This window comes from Typopeltis vanoorti, chromosome 16 (assembly GCF_054136105.1).
Source record: "Typopeltis vanoorti isolate ZY-2024b chromosome 16, IOZ_Tvanoo_1.0, whole genome shotgun sequence".
Lineage (NCBI taxonomy): Eukaryota > Metazoa > Arthropoda > Arachnida > Uropygi > Thelyphonidae > Typopeltis > Typopeltis vanoorti.
Window position 1 is genome coordinate 2,160,372 of NC_143564.1, and position 18,866 is coordinate 2,179,237.

Genomic DNA, 18,866 nt, shown 5'->3' on the forward strand with positions numbered 1-18,866 from the left:
CAACATTTATTAGTATTTAAGCTATTGTAACTTTCTGATGTCCTTCTGACCAAAGATCAGAGGAGCCATGCTGTTGTAAAGTTTCTATATATATAAATCTTTATGATATATAATTATGATGTATAATGAGTATAAATTTATTTTGTTGATTGTGTTTACTCCTCTATGATCTTATATCCTTTCCTTAAATCTTGGCTTATGTTGTATTAGTTTTATTTAATTTTTTTTATTATTTTCTCAATTCTAAATTTTTCTCCTATACAATTCTTACAGACTCTACCCTTATTATTACCTCTAACCCTTGGCTGCTATTAATGTGTTGCCCACGTGTGCAAAACTCGATAGACAAAAGAAATGCCTCTGGCTAGAGCCAGTTTCTTTGTTAGAATACTAATGTTAACCCTGTTTCAAATTTCGGAAAATTTATTTCGTTACGCTGCACCACCAAAATTCTATAGATAAGAGAAATTTCTTTATCTAAGAGCAAACACCTAGTATGGTAGATGATCCTGTAACCTACCTTTCCTTATCTATTTCCAAACACAATAATCTAATATATTCATATATTCTTATTTCGCACTGCAGTCGTGACTATCCCAAGTAATTTTACGCATAGGTTCTCTTTATGAGTGGTGCATTGAGATTAGTGATCAGGCAAGTTATTTGGTTGACAAGAAAAAATTTATTTATTACTAATAAAGCAAGTTACAATTATCTTCATAGACACTAACTTAACTAATGTTGGTACGAATGGTAAAATAAGATAACTCGACGTAACATGGACATTCTAGTTCCCTTACAACATGAAATGTTATCTAATACTATTCAAATGGGATGTCCTTCTAATTACTGAACACTCCTAGATTATTTTCACAAAATTAATGGTTCAAGAACTACCTGACAATGACAAACTAAAATATTTTCACACTGCACCTTTTCAAGTTTTCTGACTCAGATCAATCATTCCCTATTCATGGTTCAACTCCTAAAGTCCTACAACACTTCATAAATCACAATTCTAATTAGTCCCCAATACCATCACAATTTAACTTTCTTTGTATACAAAATTTTGAAAAAGTTCTTACTTTACTGAGGTGTCGGGATCTCACTGGCTTATACTTGCGATCATCAATTGGAATTATATGGCTTGCATTTTCTTCATCTGGTCCCTTTTTGACCAGATGGAGGTAACTTCTTGCTCCTGGAAGGTAGATATGTGAATACAATCATGATTCGCTGCCTACGATGTTCACGAAGCACTGCTGCCAATGTTGGTTCATGAGGTTCTGCATTTTCTTCTTGGCCTACGCTGACCTTCTGCTATGCTGAGACCTATATGCACGTTGGCATTCTACTTGGCTGTGTAGCCGCTCTCATTCATCTCACCCCGACCTCACTGGAACTTCCTTTCTGGGATGTAATTGTATAAAATTTGAGATGAAAAAAAAATTATGTCAAAACTTTTAATGAAACAAAATTTTTGCATTAGTATCAAGACATTCTCACATTGGAACACAAAATAAAATGATAAACTAGAATTTTAAAAATCACCATGAGAGTAAGACATTAAATATGACAATTTATAGCATATCCTTAGATCAACATGGATAATGAATTTCATGCTATGCATCACAGTTTAGCCACAGTGATGATTACTCATGATTTACCTGGGCATGCATTTTCATGCAAGATATTATTTTACGTCTGTGAAACTCCTGACGCTCATGTTAGAATGCTATTCTCACATATAGGATAGTGCACCAAAAACCTCTAATTAATTCAGTTAATTGGAACCCCTTACTCACAGAAATTCCAAACACTAAGTTTTTACCCTCAGTGCCTTTTCTACAGGTATTTCCATTGGCGCTGTTCCACCAAAATGGTGGAATAGGGATTTTTTTTTTCTCCCATTTTTATCAATTTTATATATTTTTTGTAATTTTTTTGTTTTTACATAGTTTGGAAACCTGGAAATTATCTGTCTGAAAAGTTTGGAAATTATTGATGCCAGTTCTTATGAACTAGCATCAATAATTCGGCTAGTTGATTGATTGATTTGCTTCTGCCGCTCAACACACCTTCACAGTCCAACTCCAAACTCACAGGACAAGTTTTTTTTTTCTTCTCTTTCATTTCTTCTATTGCTGTATTCCACTCTTATGTGTTTCCCAAGGAATACATTGCACAGATTTTTAAATAATGTGAGCAAGTTTTTCCTTTCCCACCTTCTTGCTTATTCATAGTACACTAAAGTATTAGGTTGACAACCAACATCTTGTGTATGGGATCAATGTTAAAAACAAAAAAAAAAAACTAAGGTCTAATCTAGTCTAAGCTGATCTAAAGTCATACTGTCGCTTCAACAAAATGGGAGATCAAAAGTTTACAAAATGGCAGGCAAAGAGCCAGAAGAGTAAGATTTAGGTGAATCAATATGATTAGAAATACTCTTGAAGTCAGACATATAAGATCTGAAAATTACTAAAATAAAGAGTCAAAATGCTTCCGTTCGGTGATGCAAAATTACTTAAGTGGATATTAGATCCAGCATTATTTCAAAGCCAAATGTAGAAACTATGAAAGTTTCATAAGGTAAGTTAACCAGAGAGCTTATGCAAATAAATTACCTGGCATTCACAAGTTGCCTTAGTGTGGCCTACTTAAAAGGCATAGGTGCCCAAAAGAACCAACCATGATTGGTTTTTTCGAAACAGCTGTCAGGCTAGTGAAACTTTATCAAAATGGACTAATAAGAGGCGAATATATAGATGCTTGGATGGCACCTATGTCTTTTAAGTAGTCCACACTAAGGCAGTTCGTGAATGCCAGGAGTGTATTCTTGTAAGTTCTCTGGTCAATTTATCTTACGAAACTTTCATAGTTTCTACATTCAGCTATAAAATATGAGGGTGGTCTGAAAAGTTCTCAGCCTAACAATGAAAAAACAAATTTATAATTTAAAAATTATTTTTATTTTTCAACATAATCTCCCTTAAGACTAATTAATTTATTCCAGCGATGCTCCAGCACCATTATCCTGTCCCTGTAGTGGTTCTCAGTAAGATCTGCAAAATACCCATCTACAGCTGCAATCACCTCTTGATTCGAAGAAAAACGCTGACCAACGAGGAAGAGTTTTAGTTTTCAGAAGAGATAGAAGTCAGAGGGAGCCAAATCTGTGGAATAGGGTGGATGTTCCAACAATTCATATTGCAGATCCCTTAATTTTCCCATTGCTGAAACACTTTTGTGGGCAGGCGCATTGTTCTGATGTAAGATGATTTTTTTCTTCTGCAAACTGGGTCTTTTCTCACAAATTTTTTCATCTAGTCTGGTTAAAAGATCGGAATAATATTTTCAGATTATTGTTTTATCCTTTTCAAGATAATAATAAACAAAATGCTTTTAGCAACTCAAAACACCAATGCCATGACCTTTCCTGCTGATGGAACCGACTTTTGTCTTTTTTGGTGTTGAAAAACCAGCTTCTGTCCACTGTTTTGACTGCTGTTTGGATTCTGGTGTGTAATGATGAATCCAAGTCTCATCCATAGTAATAAATTGATGCACAAAATCAGTTTTATTCTTGTTAAAATGCTCCAAGCACTGTTCAGAGATTTTCATGCGAGTGCATTTTTGATCTGCTGTGAGCAAGTGTGGCACCCATCTTGCGCAAAGCTTTTTCATTTGCAATTCTTCATGCAAAATATATCCTACACGTTCTTTTGAAATGTGTATAGTCTCAGAAATTTCACGCACTTTGACTCACCGATCATCCAATTCCATATTGTGCACTTGATCAATGATTTCTGGTGTTGTTACAATTTTTTGGACGTCCTTTGTGTGGATCATCTTCAAGGCTGGTATGGCCATGTTTAAACTTCGGCAGCCCATTTCTTAATTGTTGAAAAATGAAGGAGAAGAGCATCCATAAACGTTCATGAACTTTGATGAATTTCTTTTGACATTAAACCTTCTTTTACAAAGAATTTTATAACCGCACAATACTCAGTTTTATCCGTTTCAAGGGATTCAGACAAGCTGTATAAACAAACTACTTGATAGACTGACTTGTAATTTCACATGGATGCTTATGACAGATGTACCAACTTAGAAAAAAAAAATCTCTTGCTGATAGTGTTGCCATCTATGGTTGAGATCGAGAACTTTTTAGACCATCTTCTTAATCCTGGATCAAATATCCACTTTGCTTAAGTAAGATCTGAAAATATTAGAGTACTGACAAGTGAGATTGATTTAGGAGAAAATTTTTGATAAGAGATTAGTAATAATAAAAACTTAGTCGTGTAGTATTGTCATAAAAGTATCTTATATGTCCTCCACCCCTTTCAAGGATTTTGCCTTGCCAATTTTAGGTAATCATACTGAGTTTGGAGACTCTACCATATTTTCCATAACTGGGCCTCTGCCTAAGCCACTCACATCTTTGTTATTTCAGGCAATATTCCAGTTGCTGTGACAGGATTGGCTTTTTGACTTCATGCAGAAAGGTTGAGTCTACTCTCTCATGGTGACACAGTCCTTTATGGAAGTGTGCATGTGTATCAATGGGTTATACTTTGTTTGGTTCTTACTCTTTAATCAGTCTGGCTAGGTTGGTTTTATAAGGAGTTTAAGCTCCTTATAAAATTACAGGTCAATTATAGGTCATCGTGGTATATAAACCTTACTATGAATTGGCTAATGCTATGATATAAACATTTTAATTTAAACTGCAATGACTGATTGCAAATTAATAAAATCTAGTCTATGATTAAGCATGTTTCTGTTTCCCACTAATTTCATATATTTCCTCTCCTCTGCCATTTTTATGCAGGTTGCTGTTTTGTTACTTTTTTTACACGGAAAGCTGCTCTTGAGGCACAGAATGCCCTTCACAACATCAAAACTTTGTCAGGGGTAAGTAAAATGTTATGTTATTGAAAAGTGAGTATTAATTTTCATGATTCTATTTCTTTATAAAGAAGTGTAGTTGAAAATGCAGTGAGTCAAAAATTTGATTCATCTTTGAGTTTTGGAGGTTTGAGAATAATAATAAGTGGATATCGTGATATCCATTTTTAACTGCATTTAAGTATACTAAAAGACACAACAGAGTTTTACTAAGCATTTGATCATTATTATCTAGAAACCTCCTTGGAGTGAGCAGTCTTGTTTTACAAGTTGATGTGCTTTGAAATATCAGAATGGATTATATTTTTCTTAACAGATTTGTAAGAAACATTTCACATATATAGCCAGCACTTTTATTGGTGTTTGTTTTGTACATTTTGATAGTTTGTGTCCAACTATCTCTTCTTCAGGAATGTGCAAAAACAATAGATGAATAAAATATATAAATTTATGTAGTTAAATTGCTTCAGACAATATTTAACAGATGTTATAAAGCTTTGATGTTTGTTTTTTTTTAAACTGACATCTCATTAGTTTTTGGCAGTGGTGGCATTATTCTATGTGTTGTGCATTTGCTATTAGCTGAAGGCTGACTCTATTAATATGCTGTGATGTGAAACCAATCTCTTTTATATCACATAGAACACCAAATACCAAATAAAGTTGCTTTTGTTGCTTTTATATAAAGTCAGACAATTATCCTGTTTGGCCAAAATAGGATATTGCCAATTATTTCAGATATGCTTGGATGTTTATACTGAGGACATTAGGTCTTTGGATAGGTTTTATAGAAGAATTGTTCTTATTCGATCACATTTGTATGCCACTTTAATTTCTTGGTTTTTTAATAAGATCTTTGAAATCTTTTAGCAATACTGTTCCTACAAATGGCAAAATAATTTCTCCCTGAAATCTCAGAATGTTAATGATCATGGAAGGCAGTGTAAATTTTTGTTTCTATATAGTTTCATTATCTCCATTCCTAGAGAGCATATATTTAATAAGTTTGGATATTCTGATTCTACTAGATCTTTGATTATCAGTATAATCATTTGTTTTTGAGTGGTTTAATTTGACATTTAGTATCTAGGTGTGTTAGTTGGCCTATGAAACAATAAGAGTGTGATGCATCTACCACCACTTTTTTTGATCATGATGTCCAGGAAGTACAATGCATCTTCTTGTTCATGTTCCATTATAATCTCGGTGGTTGGCTGGTAATTGTTCACAGTATTTAATTTTTGGGAGAGCCTCTGTAGCTTAGTCAGTATAGACAAAGCCGTTTGGTCAGAAAGACCTGGGTTCAATTCCCATCCAAGAAATGAGAAACCTTTATCTAGTCCCTTTCAACTAAGGTGAGTTAGCCAGTCTCATACAGAGGTAGAAGGTTTTTTCACCCACTGAGAAGTCTAGCTAAGTACTTAGAAACTGAGTAAGCAGTGTTTTGACCGCATTACCAGATTGATTATCAGATCAGTTGTCTTAAGGTGCATCTTTCATGTACAGTCATTAGTCCTCTTTCTGTATAAAATTTTGATTAGATCTAATCACTTATCCAGTGCCAAATTTACATTTTATGTGACCCTAATCTAGAAATAAATATTAGGCCATACTTTTCAAAATAAACTTAAGGATGTGAAGACATCTTGAAGAATTATTATTATTATTATTATTACCACGGGCTACTCCAGGAGTCCTTAGACTCATCGAGGGAGGCCCTAAACATCATGTTCACGCAGCTGTTCAACATTCTCACAGTATCTATCATACCTTGCCTTGAACTCGCTCACTGTCATAGCACCCACAACAGACTCTGGCAGCTTATTCCACTCATTTACCACTCTAAAAGTAAAGAACCCAGCTCTAACATCCCTGCTAACCACGCTCTTGCCAAGCTTCCATGGGTGTCCCCTAGTTCTTCCACCACCAGTCCTGATCTCAAAAATATCATCTGAATTAATCCTATAGAATCCTTTTAGCAATTTGAATGTCTCAATCATGTCTCCCCTTTTCCGCCTATCAACTAGTTTCTGCAACCCACAATCTTCAACCTGTTCTCATATGGTTCATTCCATAGACCTGCTATCATCTTAGTCACTCGCCTCTGGATCCTCTCAACCTCCTCCCCATCAAGAAGGAACCGAGGTGACCAAATCTGGGCACAGTAGTCGAGATGAGGTCTTATCAGGGCTCGGTACAGAGGTACAATAACTTGTTTTTCTCTGCTCGTCAAGGTATTTTTCAACAACCAAGTGAGTTGAATTGCTGCAATGTTGAGGAGGACATTGACCACGAGTGATAAAAGTGTGGTGGGTCCATTGTGTAAAGCTTCGATCAGACCACATCTGAATTTTGACATTCAGATCTGGCCACCGGATTTGAAGGGGATGAAGTAACTTTGGTGGGTGCAGAGATGGATAACAAAAATTATATCAGGACTGTACAATGTTGATTATGAGGATAGAGTGAGGGCATACAGGCCATGCTTTTTGATGGATAGAAGACAAAGGGAGGATATGATTGAGACATTTATGCTGTTGAAGGGTTATTATTGCATTAACACTGAGGGCATTTTTCATATAGAAGAACATGGAGAAGGAACAAGGACAAGGGGGCATCCCTGGAATGGATGAAGTTGCAGAAGAAAGTAGTGAGTAAAAGGGTAAGAAGTAATTTTTTTTTTTTTTTTTTTTGTATGGAGAGTGGTGGGATCATGGAATGCCTGAGAGGATGGTGAAAGTGCAGACAGCAAAAATGAGTTTAAGGAGTAGTACAATATACTTTGTATTAACTACTGTTGATCTTCCACAAGAGTCTTGTGACTCTGTGAAGGTCGAGACGATAATAATAAAACTACTGATAGGCACCAGTAAGTGGAAGCATAATGAATGGGTGAATTAGCTAGTTCTTGAACCTAAGTGCAACATTTTGTGTTGATATGATGGGAAAAAAGAAAGTGTGCAGATTACAAAAAAAATCAGCTAACACCTTTTATTCCCTTATAGGAGGTAAGCAAGGCCATTAGCCCTATCTATCTTTAGGAGACCAAGGAAGGGCAGTTCAGTCTCCACCAGTAGCCAGTCAGAGAGAGAGAGCGGGTTGAAGACTATCACTAATTATAAGCAGCATCCGATGAAGAGACTGACAAGTCTCACCATCTCTTGGTCTCATTACAATATTGGTCCTAATATTCTATTGGGAACTGCGAATTCTACAGTTGACTTTCTTGAGTTTAAGGGAGAAAAACCTAAGTTTCTGGGAGAAATAAATTTGTAATAAAACTAAATAAATGAAGGGAAAAAACAGAGAAATGAGCTTAACATTGACATTGGTGTGTGACATTATATTTAGGAGCCTCGTTGTTTTACCTGATGCTCAAAAATTTATGAAGTCTAAAAGTTATCAACCAAAATATAATGAAACTGAAAAATTATTAGGTGCAAAAACTATAAGACTATAAAATTTTAAGGCCTGCAAAATCTTGAGGCCCTAGCTGAATAGGTCTTAAAATCTGCAGCCTATTCATCCTATAGGTAAATCTAGTACTGCATTTTTCTTTTCATCTTCTCTAGTGTTTCCTCATTTAAGAAACACTAGTGAAAGGATTACTGTCTTAAATTTTCTGCATCAGTTTGCTGAATGCCTTGTAAGAACCTTCACAGTTTATGCATCCCCTGACCTGCAACTCCTTCAATACCCAACCAGCTATGATAAATGAAATACATCAATCATCTTACACTTTGTATCTCTGTTATTTCAGTGATATCTGAATAACAGATATACTATTAAGATATTCAGTGATATCTGAATATCTTAATAGTATTGCAATTTTAACGCATCATTGTTTTAGTAGATGGAAGTATATGCTATGGTAAGTAATCACATCACCTTGCAAGTATCCTTTGCCTGCTACTTCTGGAGCTCACTTCTCACAGTATAGTACACCTTATGCTTGTTGGAATTAAACTGAATTTATTATACCTTATGCTTGGTTTGGCAATATTACTTGATGTTTTGCAGTGTTGAGCTGCATCCCCATTTATCTCACCAACTTATCCTCTTGCAGCAAATTACATCGAAATTCTTTGCCATTACTCTTCAATTTAGCATCACATGTAAATCATGAAATATCTTTCCTCAGACACTGAAGTGTGTCATCAGTATATAAGTTAAACAGCATTGGCTGCAGAACAGAATCCTCCTGAAGTACACTATTTAATTACCCTTCTCAATCAGTGCATCACTTTACAACACGCTTGCTGGTATATGTCTGGCACCCGTCCCTTTATTGAAGTTACTCTTCAATTATCTATCAACATTCCTCTCATCTTGAACAATAGTTTGTTATGATGCATTATTTTATTTAGTGCTTTTACAGAACTAAGAAAATTATACAGTTTTCTTCATGTAATCAGGCTACTGAAACTTAACCTTATCTTTAAAACACTCACATTAACCTCTAGAAAGATTCTCATTCCTGTAAACCCAAATTTCTATAGAGGTAGCTCTAATTAATTTCTCCAACACTTCCTCCCCGATACCTGAAACACAAACTGGCTTAAAGTGTATGTGTCATTATTGAATTTTCCCCACTATGCAAGATCACTTTAGCTTCATTGCACATTCATTTAACATACGTAATGCTATCTCTTCCCATGTCATAGCCTTATTCTTTTCTTTTCCATCCAGTGTTTATTTTATATCTTGAGCTGTTATCACTTATACTCTCTCTCTCTCTCTTTCTTTCTCTCTCTCTCTCTCTCTCTCTCCTTTCTTTCTTTCTCTCTCTCTCTCTCTCCTCCCTTCTTTCTTTCTTTCTTTCTCTCTCTCTCTCTCTCTCTCTCTCCTTTCTTTCTTTCTCTCTCTCTCTCTCTCCTCCCTTCTTTCTTTCTTTCTCTCTCTCTCTCTAGCAGACAATTTTTTTTTTTATTTTACTAGCAACATCATTGTGGAATTCCCCAGAGTGTTCTTTTTGACTTTGCTAATCTCTTCCTATAACATTAACCTTTCTCTTTCCAGTGAAATGTTAATTTCTCTTTATAAGTTATAACTTATAAAGAGAAATTGTCTATACTTTATACTTCTCATGTTACTGTTGAGTAATTATTCTTTATACCTCTAGGTAGTAGCATATTGAATGAGAGTGGATTAGTAGAGTGGTCATTATGGACTTTATGAAGTCTAAAATTGTCTAACTCTAGGTTGCATAGTTCTTGAATTAATGCTATATTTTGTGATGAAATGATGGGAAGAGAGAAAGGGTGCAAATTTATAATAAAAATAAATAAATAAAGGAAAAACAGATGCATGCTGGAAAAATGATTTAACATTAGCATTTATGTGAAATTATATTTTGGACACTCCCATTATGATCATCAGTTGATCTTGAACTGGCTCCCAACCATCATTGATTTCCCTTCTTTTTAATTCATTCATCACTTGAAAATCACTCACTGTTACTATACCTCTCTGAGCATTTCACAGTCATCTTCCTCACAATTTCCTGGCCTATAGCAACACCCCACTAAATGTGTAATATTCCTGCTCACATAAGCCTCACACTAAATCTCAAAAACTCTATCTTATTCTTCTCTCTCTCTTTTTCTTTCTCTCTCTCCATTCGATGGGGACACATCTTTCTGTGATCATTAGTATTAACTCCCTCCCTTTTATCGTTTCTTTCTTCTCAGAAAATGATTTGCATTACATCTCATTCTATTCCTATCAGCATAGCATACTTAATCAACTACACTTTACTAACACATATTATTTGAGAATCATTTGATTTATTTAAGCCCATAAACTCCTCCTCAATATTTTTAGAAAAGATAATAACATAGCAAGTTGTTGCCCCTAGTTTCTGCTCAAAGCTCCTTAACCTCCCATCTCATATGACCCTGAACTTAATTGGTCTGTTCAGGTCATTTTGTGACCTTGGCTCTCATTCTACTATTATTCACCTCATGGTTATTACCGTACTAGTTTGCATACTTACACACTATTTAATTCTAATTTCTTGGTTTTCTAGTTTTGTACTCCACTGTCACTTAGATAATATTCCATCCAGAGATGCTAAGAGTTTAATCTTATCTTCAAATTTATCTCATAATCTACAAATTCAAGGCCTCTCTTTCTACATTTTCTAAACATCATTACCATTCATACTCATTGCTTCTCCTAACCTGCCACTATTATATCTTTCCTGGTAATACACTCACAAGTATGCTTTCCTTCCTCATGCTCTACTCCACACACAACAGAATTTGCAAAGCTTTGCTAGCATCAGTGCTATTCTTTAGTTGGAATCCCATTCTATACAGAAAGCGTTTATAAGGGTTTTTTCAATCAAAGGTGAATTAGTCACTCTCATATTGTGGTGACAAGATTTTTTCCCTTCTGGGAACAGAATTGTCTTCCTGCAGTTGTTATTTAGACAAAAGAACACATGGAAATTTACAGACACAGTATGCCGTTCTTGTAGCTTTAATTGCTTCAGTTGTGATTCCAAAATAACAACAACAAAAGAGCATGTTTGCTGACTTACTCTTTTTGCCACTACACTATTGACCTTAGAACCTGCTGCTGTCAGCACAGCATTCTGTTTGACAGCTACCTTTTAGTCTTGCATTTTCCAATTATCGACCTCTTCCCTAATCACCCTATCTCACTCTGCAATCACAATAATTCACTTTGCAACCTCATTATTCCTCTTCTAACATTCCTCTTGTTATGCATATCATCATTTGTTTTCTTGTCTCTCATAATATCTCCACCATTCATTCATCCTTTTGCTATTCCATTTTCCCTTTCCCTTCTTCTGTGCATTGATTTGTTATTATTATTACGTGACACCTCCAGGGAGTCCAAAGACTCATCAAGGGAGGGCACCTACTCCACAACTCTGTCTCCACCATTTAATCCACCAACTACAACAAACCGCAACTACACCAATGCCATCTACCACCCGTCACAACTACTAGTATTTTCACAGACAATCACAAACAGTCCATTCCCACAGTGGGATAACAGAACAATAAAGTTATATCTATTTTTGCTTATAGTTATAATTATCTTTGCTATATCCTCGATGAGTCTAAGGATTCTTTGGAGTTGCCTCTAATAATAATTTCAGTTTAATGTCAAAAGTCATAATTCTATATCCCCTTTAGCTTCTCGATGGAATGGACAAGTATAGAATACACAAATTCTATACCTGCCTTAAAAAATGTAAAACTTCAGGGAAAGGTAATACATATTTATTAGCATTACTGGCCTGGTTGGCCAAGTCACTGAGACATTTTCAGGGAGTTGTTAATGTACTTGCTTTCCAACTAACCGGCTGCAGATTTGAATCCTACCATACGCATGGATGTTTATCTTTACATGGGAGATAAATTTCATCAGCTTTATTGAAAGCCTGAAGTAGGAAAAGTTCCATGTTTGTTTTTTTAGCACAGGTAAAAAAATAATAAGAATATAAATAAATAAATATAATAATAAAAAAATGATAAATTCATTTTTCCAGTTGCTGATTTGAATTTCACTCTGGACATGGATGTTTTTAATTATCTTTAGGTGGGAGATGAATTTCATTGCTTGGTGTGAGTGAGACCACCATCTTGCTTATTAAAGACCTGAAGTAGCTCAAAAAAAGTTCCATTTTTCATCTCTAGAGCAGAGTTTCTGTGCTATGTAAAAAAAAAAAAAAAAAAAAAAAAATATATATATATATATATATATATATAAAATTAATTCTCTTCTTCTTTGGTGCATCAATCCGAAAATTGGTAAATATAGCAGCACATCACAACATCCTGTCTTGTGACTTCCTTTTTATCTCTTCATAACTCTTAGCGCCAGTTAGCATCATTATGTTATTTATATATGAAATTCTTGGTCTGCCTCATGGCCTCTTTCCTAGTACAGTCCCCTCCATTATTTCTGTAATCAGTCCCCCATGCCTCAAATGGTGTCCAATTAGGCTTTTTCTTCTCTTATTGATGTGTTTCATTAATGACCGCTCTTCATGAACTATATTCAGAACTTCTTCATTACTTTTCTGTCCAACTAATTTTCATCATCTTTCTCCAGCACCAAAGTTCAAATGCCTCCAACTTTTTCATGTCTTGTTTTGTTAGAGTCCAGGCCTCACAACCATATAATGCAATGCTCCATATGTATGTTTTCACTAGCCTTTTTTTGAGTTGGATGCTAAGTCCTTTACTGGTAAAAATGTTTCTTCTGTTATAGAATGCTTTTTTGGCTAGGATTATTCGTGCTTTAATATCTGATTGGTTTCTTCCATCTTCTGTGATAAGACTTCCAAGATATATAAAAGAGGATACCTGTTGTAGTAGGTTATTATTTATTTCCAGGTTTATTTTCATTGGATTTGCTTTACTTGTAATTAATAATTTGGTTTTCTCATAATTAATTTTTAGGTTGTACTGTATGAAGATTTCTTCCATCTTTGTTAGGGTGGCTTTCAGTTTATTTTCGTTATCAGCTACAACTGCTATATCATCTGCAAACCGTAACCACTTAATATCAATTCCATTTATCTTAATTCCAGTTTCTATTGGTTCTTTCAGTTTATTTATTGCATCTTCAACGTACAGATTAAACAATATGGGTGAAAGAGAGCACCCCTGTTTTACACCTCTACGTATTTTTTCTATTGCGGTTTTCGTTGTATTGCTGGCTGCTTCTATTAGGGCTTCTTGATGCTTGTAAAGATTAAATATGAGCCTTCTATCTCTCCAATCTACCTTTATTGCTTTTAGGAGGTGAAATATCTGATTCCAGTCAATACCATCGAAGGCTTTCTCCAAGTCAAGAAAGACTATCAGAGTATTTTGATTCTTCTCCAATCTTCTTTCAATAACTGTTCTTAGAGCTAGTATTGCTTCTCTTGTCCCCTGCTGTTTCCTGAATCCAAACTGGTCATTGCCAACATATTCTTCAACCTTCTTTGTTAGTTTTTTTTTTTGTATAATTTTGAGTAGTATTTTCGAAGCATGTGATATTAAGCTTATTGTTCGATGATTTTGACACTTGTTTGCATTATTTCCTTTAGGAATAGGTATGATAGAGCATTGTGTAAAATCTTTGGGGATGATCTGTTTCATAAATATCCTTTATGATCTTGAAAAAGGTATGACTTAGTTATGTTTCCTGAGTATTTTATTAATTCTGAAGGGATGTTATCAGTGCCTGGTGCCTTGTTGGCTGACAATTCATTCAGTGCCCATTCAAATTCATCTTTTAATATAGTTGGACCAATTTCTTCCATATCAAGTCTTGTTTCATCTTCTATAGCCTTGGCATCTAGATCTTTTCCACTATATAGATCTTCTAAGTACTCCTTCCATCTTTCTGAAATTTCTTCCTTATCTATAAGTATGTTCCCCTGTTTATTTTTGAAAATTAATTAAAAAATAGAAAATACCCTTAACCCACTTACAGTACTAATGTGTAATATAGGCTTACAACCTTTTTTGAGTGGAAATCATATATATATATTTGCATTTTACTGTTGTTTTTGATTATGGGTTTCACTTTACATGCAGTTATTTCTGACGGTTGAAACTGAACTATTGTTTCATAATTAATGAAGAAGGTGTCACGTAGCACTCAACAGAATAAAAGGTAAAAGGCTGTGCTAAGAGAATTATGTTTGAAGCTCTTTTCATGAAGAAATAAAGTTGCAAACTTGGATGTCTTGTAATGTCTCAAAAACATCATCTAGATCAGTGTTTCTCAACTTGTGCAACGATGGGACAGGTGGTCTGCAGGCAGACTTAAATTAATTAAATAAATATATTTTTTTAATTATCCAAACAAATTAAAATTGAATAAATAAGTAAAAATTATTGAAATCAAATGGACACGTAAAAAAAACAACAATAGCCTCAGAATGTTCAAAGGCAGAAACAATAAAACTATATTGTTGCTCACTTCACCTCTCTTTTATTACTCGTCCTTCTAGCTATAATAATTTGTAGCAGCAGAATGATGAATAATAAGAGGGGTGAAGTGAACAACGATATAGTTTTATTGCTTCTGCCTTCCCTTACTGTTTTGTCAGATTTGAAGTGAAAATGTGTAATCCACATTTCAACCAATTGCTTATTGTTTATTGATTTTTATTACTGAAGGTTTTCCTCCTTCAACCAAGGCTCAGTATACCTTCAGAAGTACTAAGTGATACTTAGACAAAGTACGTAGTGAGTTAACCCCAGAATTTATATATTTTTCGGAAATGTTTTTTAATAATGGGGGTGCAATATCCAGGAAAAGGAAAGTCACTAGTGGAGTGCCTCAGGGATCTGTTTTAGGGCCATTACTATTTAACTTGTATATTAATGATATTGGCGAAGATTTGGATGGAGATATTCAGTTGTTTGCAGATGATGCAAAGTTGGGACGAACCATAAAGAGTAGTGGAGATGTTGTGGCCTTGCAAGAAGACTTGAATAAATTGAGTGATTGGGCAAGCAAATGGGGATGTGAGTTCAATGTTGCAAAATGTAAGGTTTTAAAATTTGGAAAACAAAGATGGGATGCAGAATTTATGCTTGGTGAGAATATATTGTTGGAAGTAGAGGAAATAAGAGATCTGGGAGTGATAGTGGATAAGGATCTAAAATTTAGAGGACACATCGCCAAAACTGTGAAGACAACACAAAGACTTCTGGGAATGATGAGGAGGACACTGACGTGTAGAAGTAGGGAGATTCTTGTTCCATCGTATAAGGCTTTGATTAGGCCACACATGGACTATTGTGCCCAGATTTGGTCACCTGGTTTTCAGAAGGATGGGGAGATGTTGGAGAGGGTGCAAAGGCGACTGACTAAGGTAGTTTCTGACCTCTGGAATGTAGAGTATGAGGAAAGATTGAAAAGATGTAATTTGCAGAGTCTAGTGGAGAGAAGGAAGAGGGGAGATATGATAGAGACCTACAAGTTGGTAAGGGGTTGTTATAGGATCAATGGTGGAGAAGTTCTACAGAGAATAGTGGGAGATCAGGGGAGAACCAGAGGTCATACCTGGAAACTGTATAAAGAGGGTGTGAGTAGGGGAGTGAGAGGCAGGTTTTTTTCGTGCAGAGTTGTGAATGATTGGAATGCCTTGCCTGAGAGTGTGGTGTCTGCAGGGAGTTTGAATGTGTTTAAGACCCGGTATGATGAGATGTGTGTGAGATAAAAGGACCTCCTAGATGAGTCTTTGACTCCATGAGGTCTTGTTTAATAATAATAATAATAATAATAATAATAATAATAATAATAATGGAAAACTGGCTTTGAACTAGGAATTTGAAAAGAAGAGCAAATGAAACAGATGATGCTAACCCTAATTTTGATACACATGTTGTAATGGCGAGTAAATCTGATACTATAAAAGTAGAAGAAACAAGCAGTTCAAAGAAAAAATACAGTAGGAAATATAACAGTTCATATTTGGAATTCGGGTTTACTTGGTGTGGAGATGGAAGTGAACAGAAACCTCAATGTGTTTTGTGTTATGAAGTGTTGTCGAATGAGTGCATGAAACCTGCAAAACTCCGACAACATTTAGAAACTAAACATAGTGATGTGAAAAATAAGAAAATTGAAAAAAAAAAAGCCAATTTCAGCGATGCTTAGCAACATTAAATCATGGGAAAGATGTAGTTTCGGCCATGGGTTCGATTAATAGCAAGGCACTGGAAGCATCTATCTCTTAAGTTTGCACATAACGAAAGCAGGGAAACCTCATTCTATCGGGGGAAAATTTATTACTTCCAGCTATAAAAGATGTGGTAAAAACTATGTTTGGCAACAAGTTACTAAAAGATGTTGATTTGACTCCTCTTTCAATGACACTGTAGGTCGCAGAATTAATGATATGGCAGGTGACGTAGAATCTCAGTTAATCCAAAGAGTTAAGAAGAGCCCTTATTATGCGTTACAAATAGATGAGACAACTGATGTTACAGATGATGCGCAGTTAATATACTATGTAAGATACGCGCATGATAACATCCATGATGATATTCTGTTTCATAGAACTTTGTCATTTTGAACAACTGGAGATGAAATATTTTACACTCTCAATAATTACATAATACACAAAGGGATCCAGTGGGAAAAATACATGGGCTTCTGTTCAGATGAAGCTCGCGCCTTTACAGGCAGGCATAGTTGGGGGTTGTTTTTATGGTCAAGGCTGGATGTTTCTATGGCTGTAAAGCTAGTTAGTTTTATTAAGGCTCAACCACTAAATGACAGCTTATTTTCAGTATTCTGAGCTGAAATGGACAGTGAATATATACAACCTGGAAATCCAATGAATTCTGAAATTCACTGGATTTCCAGGGGCAAAGTACTAACAAGCTCATTTCAATTAAGGCACAAGGTTTTATTGTTTGTAAATGAACGTAATTCTAATTTTGCATCACTTCTTGTTGACGAAGCATGGTTATCAACACTATCCTATCTTTCAGAGATTTTTTTCGAAATTAATAAATCTCTCCCTTCAGGAAAATTCTTTAACTATTCTTGATGCCTACGACAAAATAAAGACATTCGAGAAAAAAAAAAAACTGGTGTTTAGCATTAGTTATGTAAAAGACATAATTTGCACCTTTTCCAACATTGGAATCCTTTTTAGTGGAAAATGATATTTTTGTTGATTCTGAGTTTCTGGAAAGGGTTTGTGACCACCTGAAAACTCGGAAACAGAATTTTGAAACATTTTCCGAATAACTTTTATAAGAAATTTCTGAGTTTGAGATCTATTTGAGGCTTATATTCACAAGAACGACCTTTTATTATCGAAAAAAGAACAGTTAATTGAGCTTTCAAGTGACAGTGGGCTTAAAATGCAATTCCGTGAACATGGTTTGCCTCGATTCTGGATCTCGCCTTCAGTGAGAAGTGAATTTCCTGAATTATCTGAAGAAGCACTGAAAATCGTCATGCAGTTTTCTATAATCTATCTTTGTGAGAAAGGATTTTCACCGCTCCTTCAAATAAAAACAAAATACAGAAATCGTCTTGGTGTGTGTGCCGATCTTCGACTGAAGATGACCAATATTGAGCCAGATATCCAGCAACTCTGCAAAGGCCGAGAAGCTGAACCATCTGATTAAAAGTAAGTAGTAACATAATTATATCATATTATTTATTTGGACTACAGTTTCCGACTATTCTCGTTACTGGTTTTGGAATTAATCCATTTCCAAAATCGGGAATGAAACGACAATTATGCAAAGTGACATCACGGTGAGGCTCAGCTCTGCTAGTGAGGAGGATAGCTGCCCACCTCCCGTTTAGTGAAGTTCCGTATCTCGTACGGTCGCTTGCGGGAATATGCGGCCTAGCACACCGAATCCGTCGCATGCAGACAGCAACATCCGTACGGTCATGGATTGTACAGAAACACACATCGCAACGTAACGAATACAAGCCACACATAGGACAGATATAAATAAAACCACCACACAATTAATGAATCTGCCAGATTTATGATGACCACTGTTGTGCCTCTGGATAAAACAGGATGGATATAATTAAAACCACCATCATAATACGATTAATACAAATCACATGCGTACAGAATATACGGCATATGGTCGCTGGCGGGAAAATGCGCCCGACCACGTGGATGGCTCCTTGCGACCGACAACGTGGGTTGGACTGTTTATATATATCTGGAATGACCTCACATAACAGGATGTCTTAAATCTTTTTGCTGGTCATGGAAAACTCCTCAGGGAAAACAGCAATTTGTATCAGCCGGAAGTGTGTGTGTGGATGTGGGGAATTAATGGCTTTGGGATGTTCTGGGTGAAATTTTTGGGTATATGCAGGGGATGGTTTGGACAGGACAAGGAATGTCATCCATGATGGAATCCATGGATGTCAAGTTCGTATTCAGTATTATGATGAATGGAGTAAGATAAGAACAT

At 35.4% G+C, this 18,866-nt stretch overlaps 1 protein-coding gene across 6 annotated transcripts in view; it reads left to right on the forward strand.

Moving 5' to 3' along the window:
• The window catches only part of LOC150097830 (CUGBP Elav-like family member 1-A), an 816,588-nt gene that overhangs the window by 206,207 nt on the left and 591,515 nt on the right, over window positions 1–18,866 (forward strand). For all 6 annotated transcript variants that reach the window (XR_016549571.1, XR_016549569.1, XR_016549568.1 and 3 more), the window contains exon 3: window positions 4,838–4,920. Coding sequence is in view for 1 of the 6 variants with exons in the window: in XM_090406005.1 (XP_090262131.1) it covers window positions 4,838–4,920 (83 nt within the window). In the remaining 5 variants the exon portion in view is untranslated. The remainder of the gene's footprint in view (window positions 1–4,837; window positions 4,921–18,866) is intronic.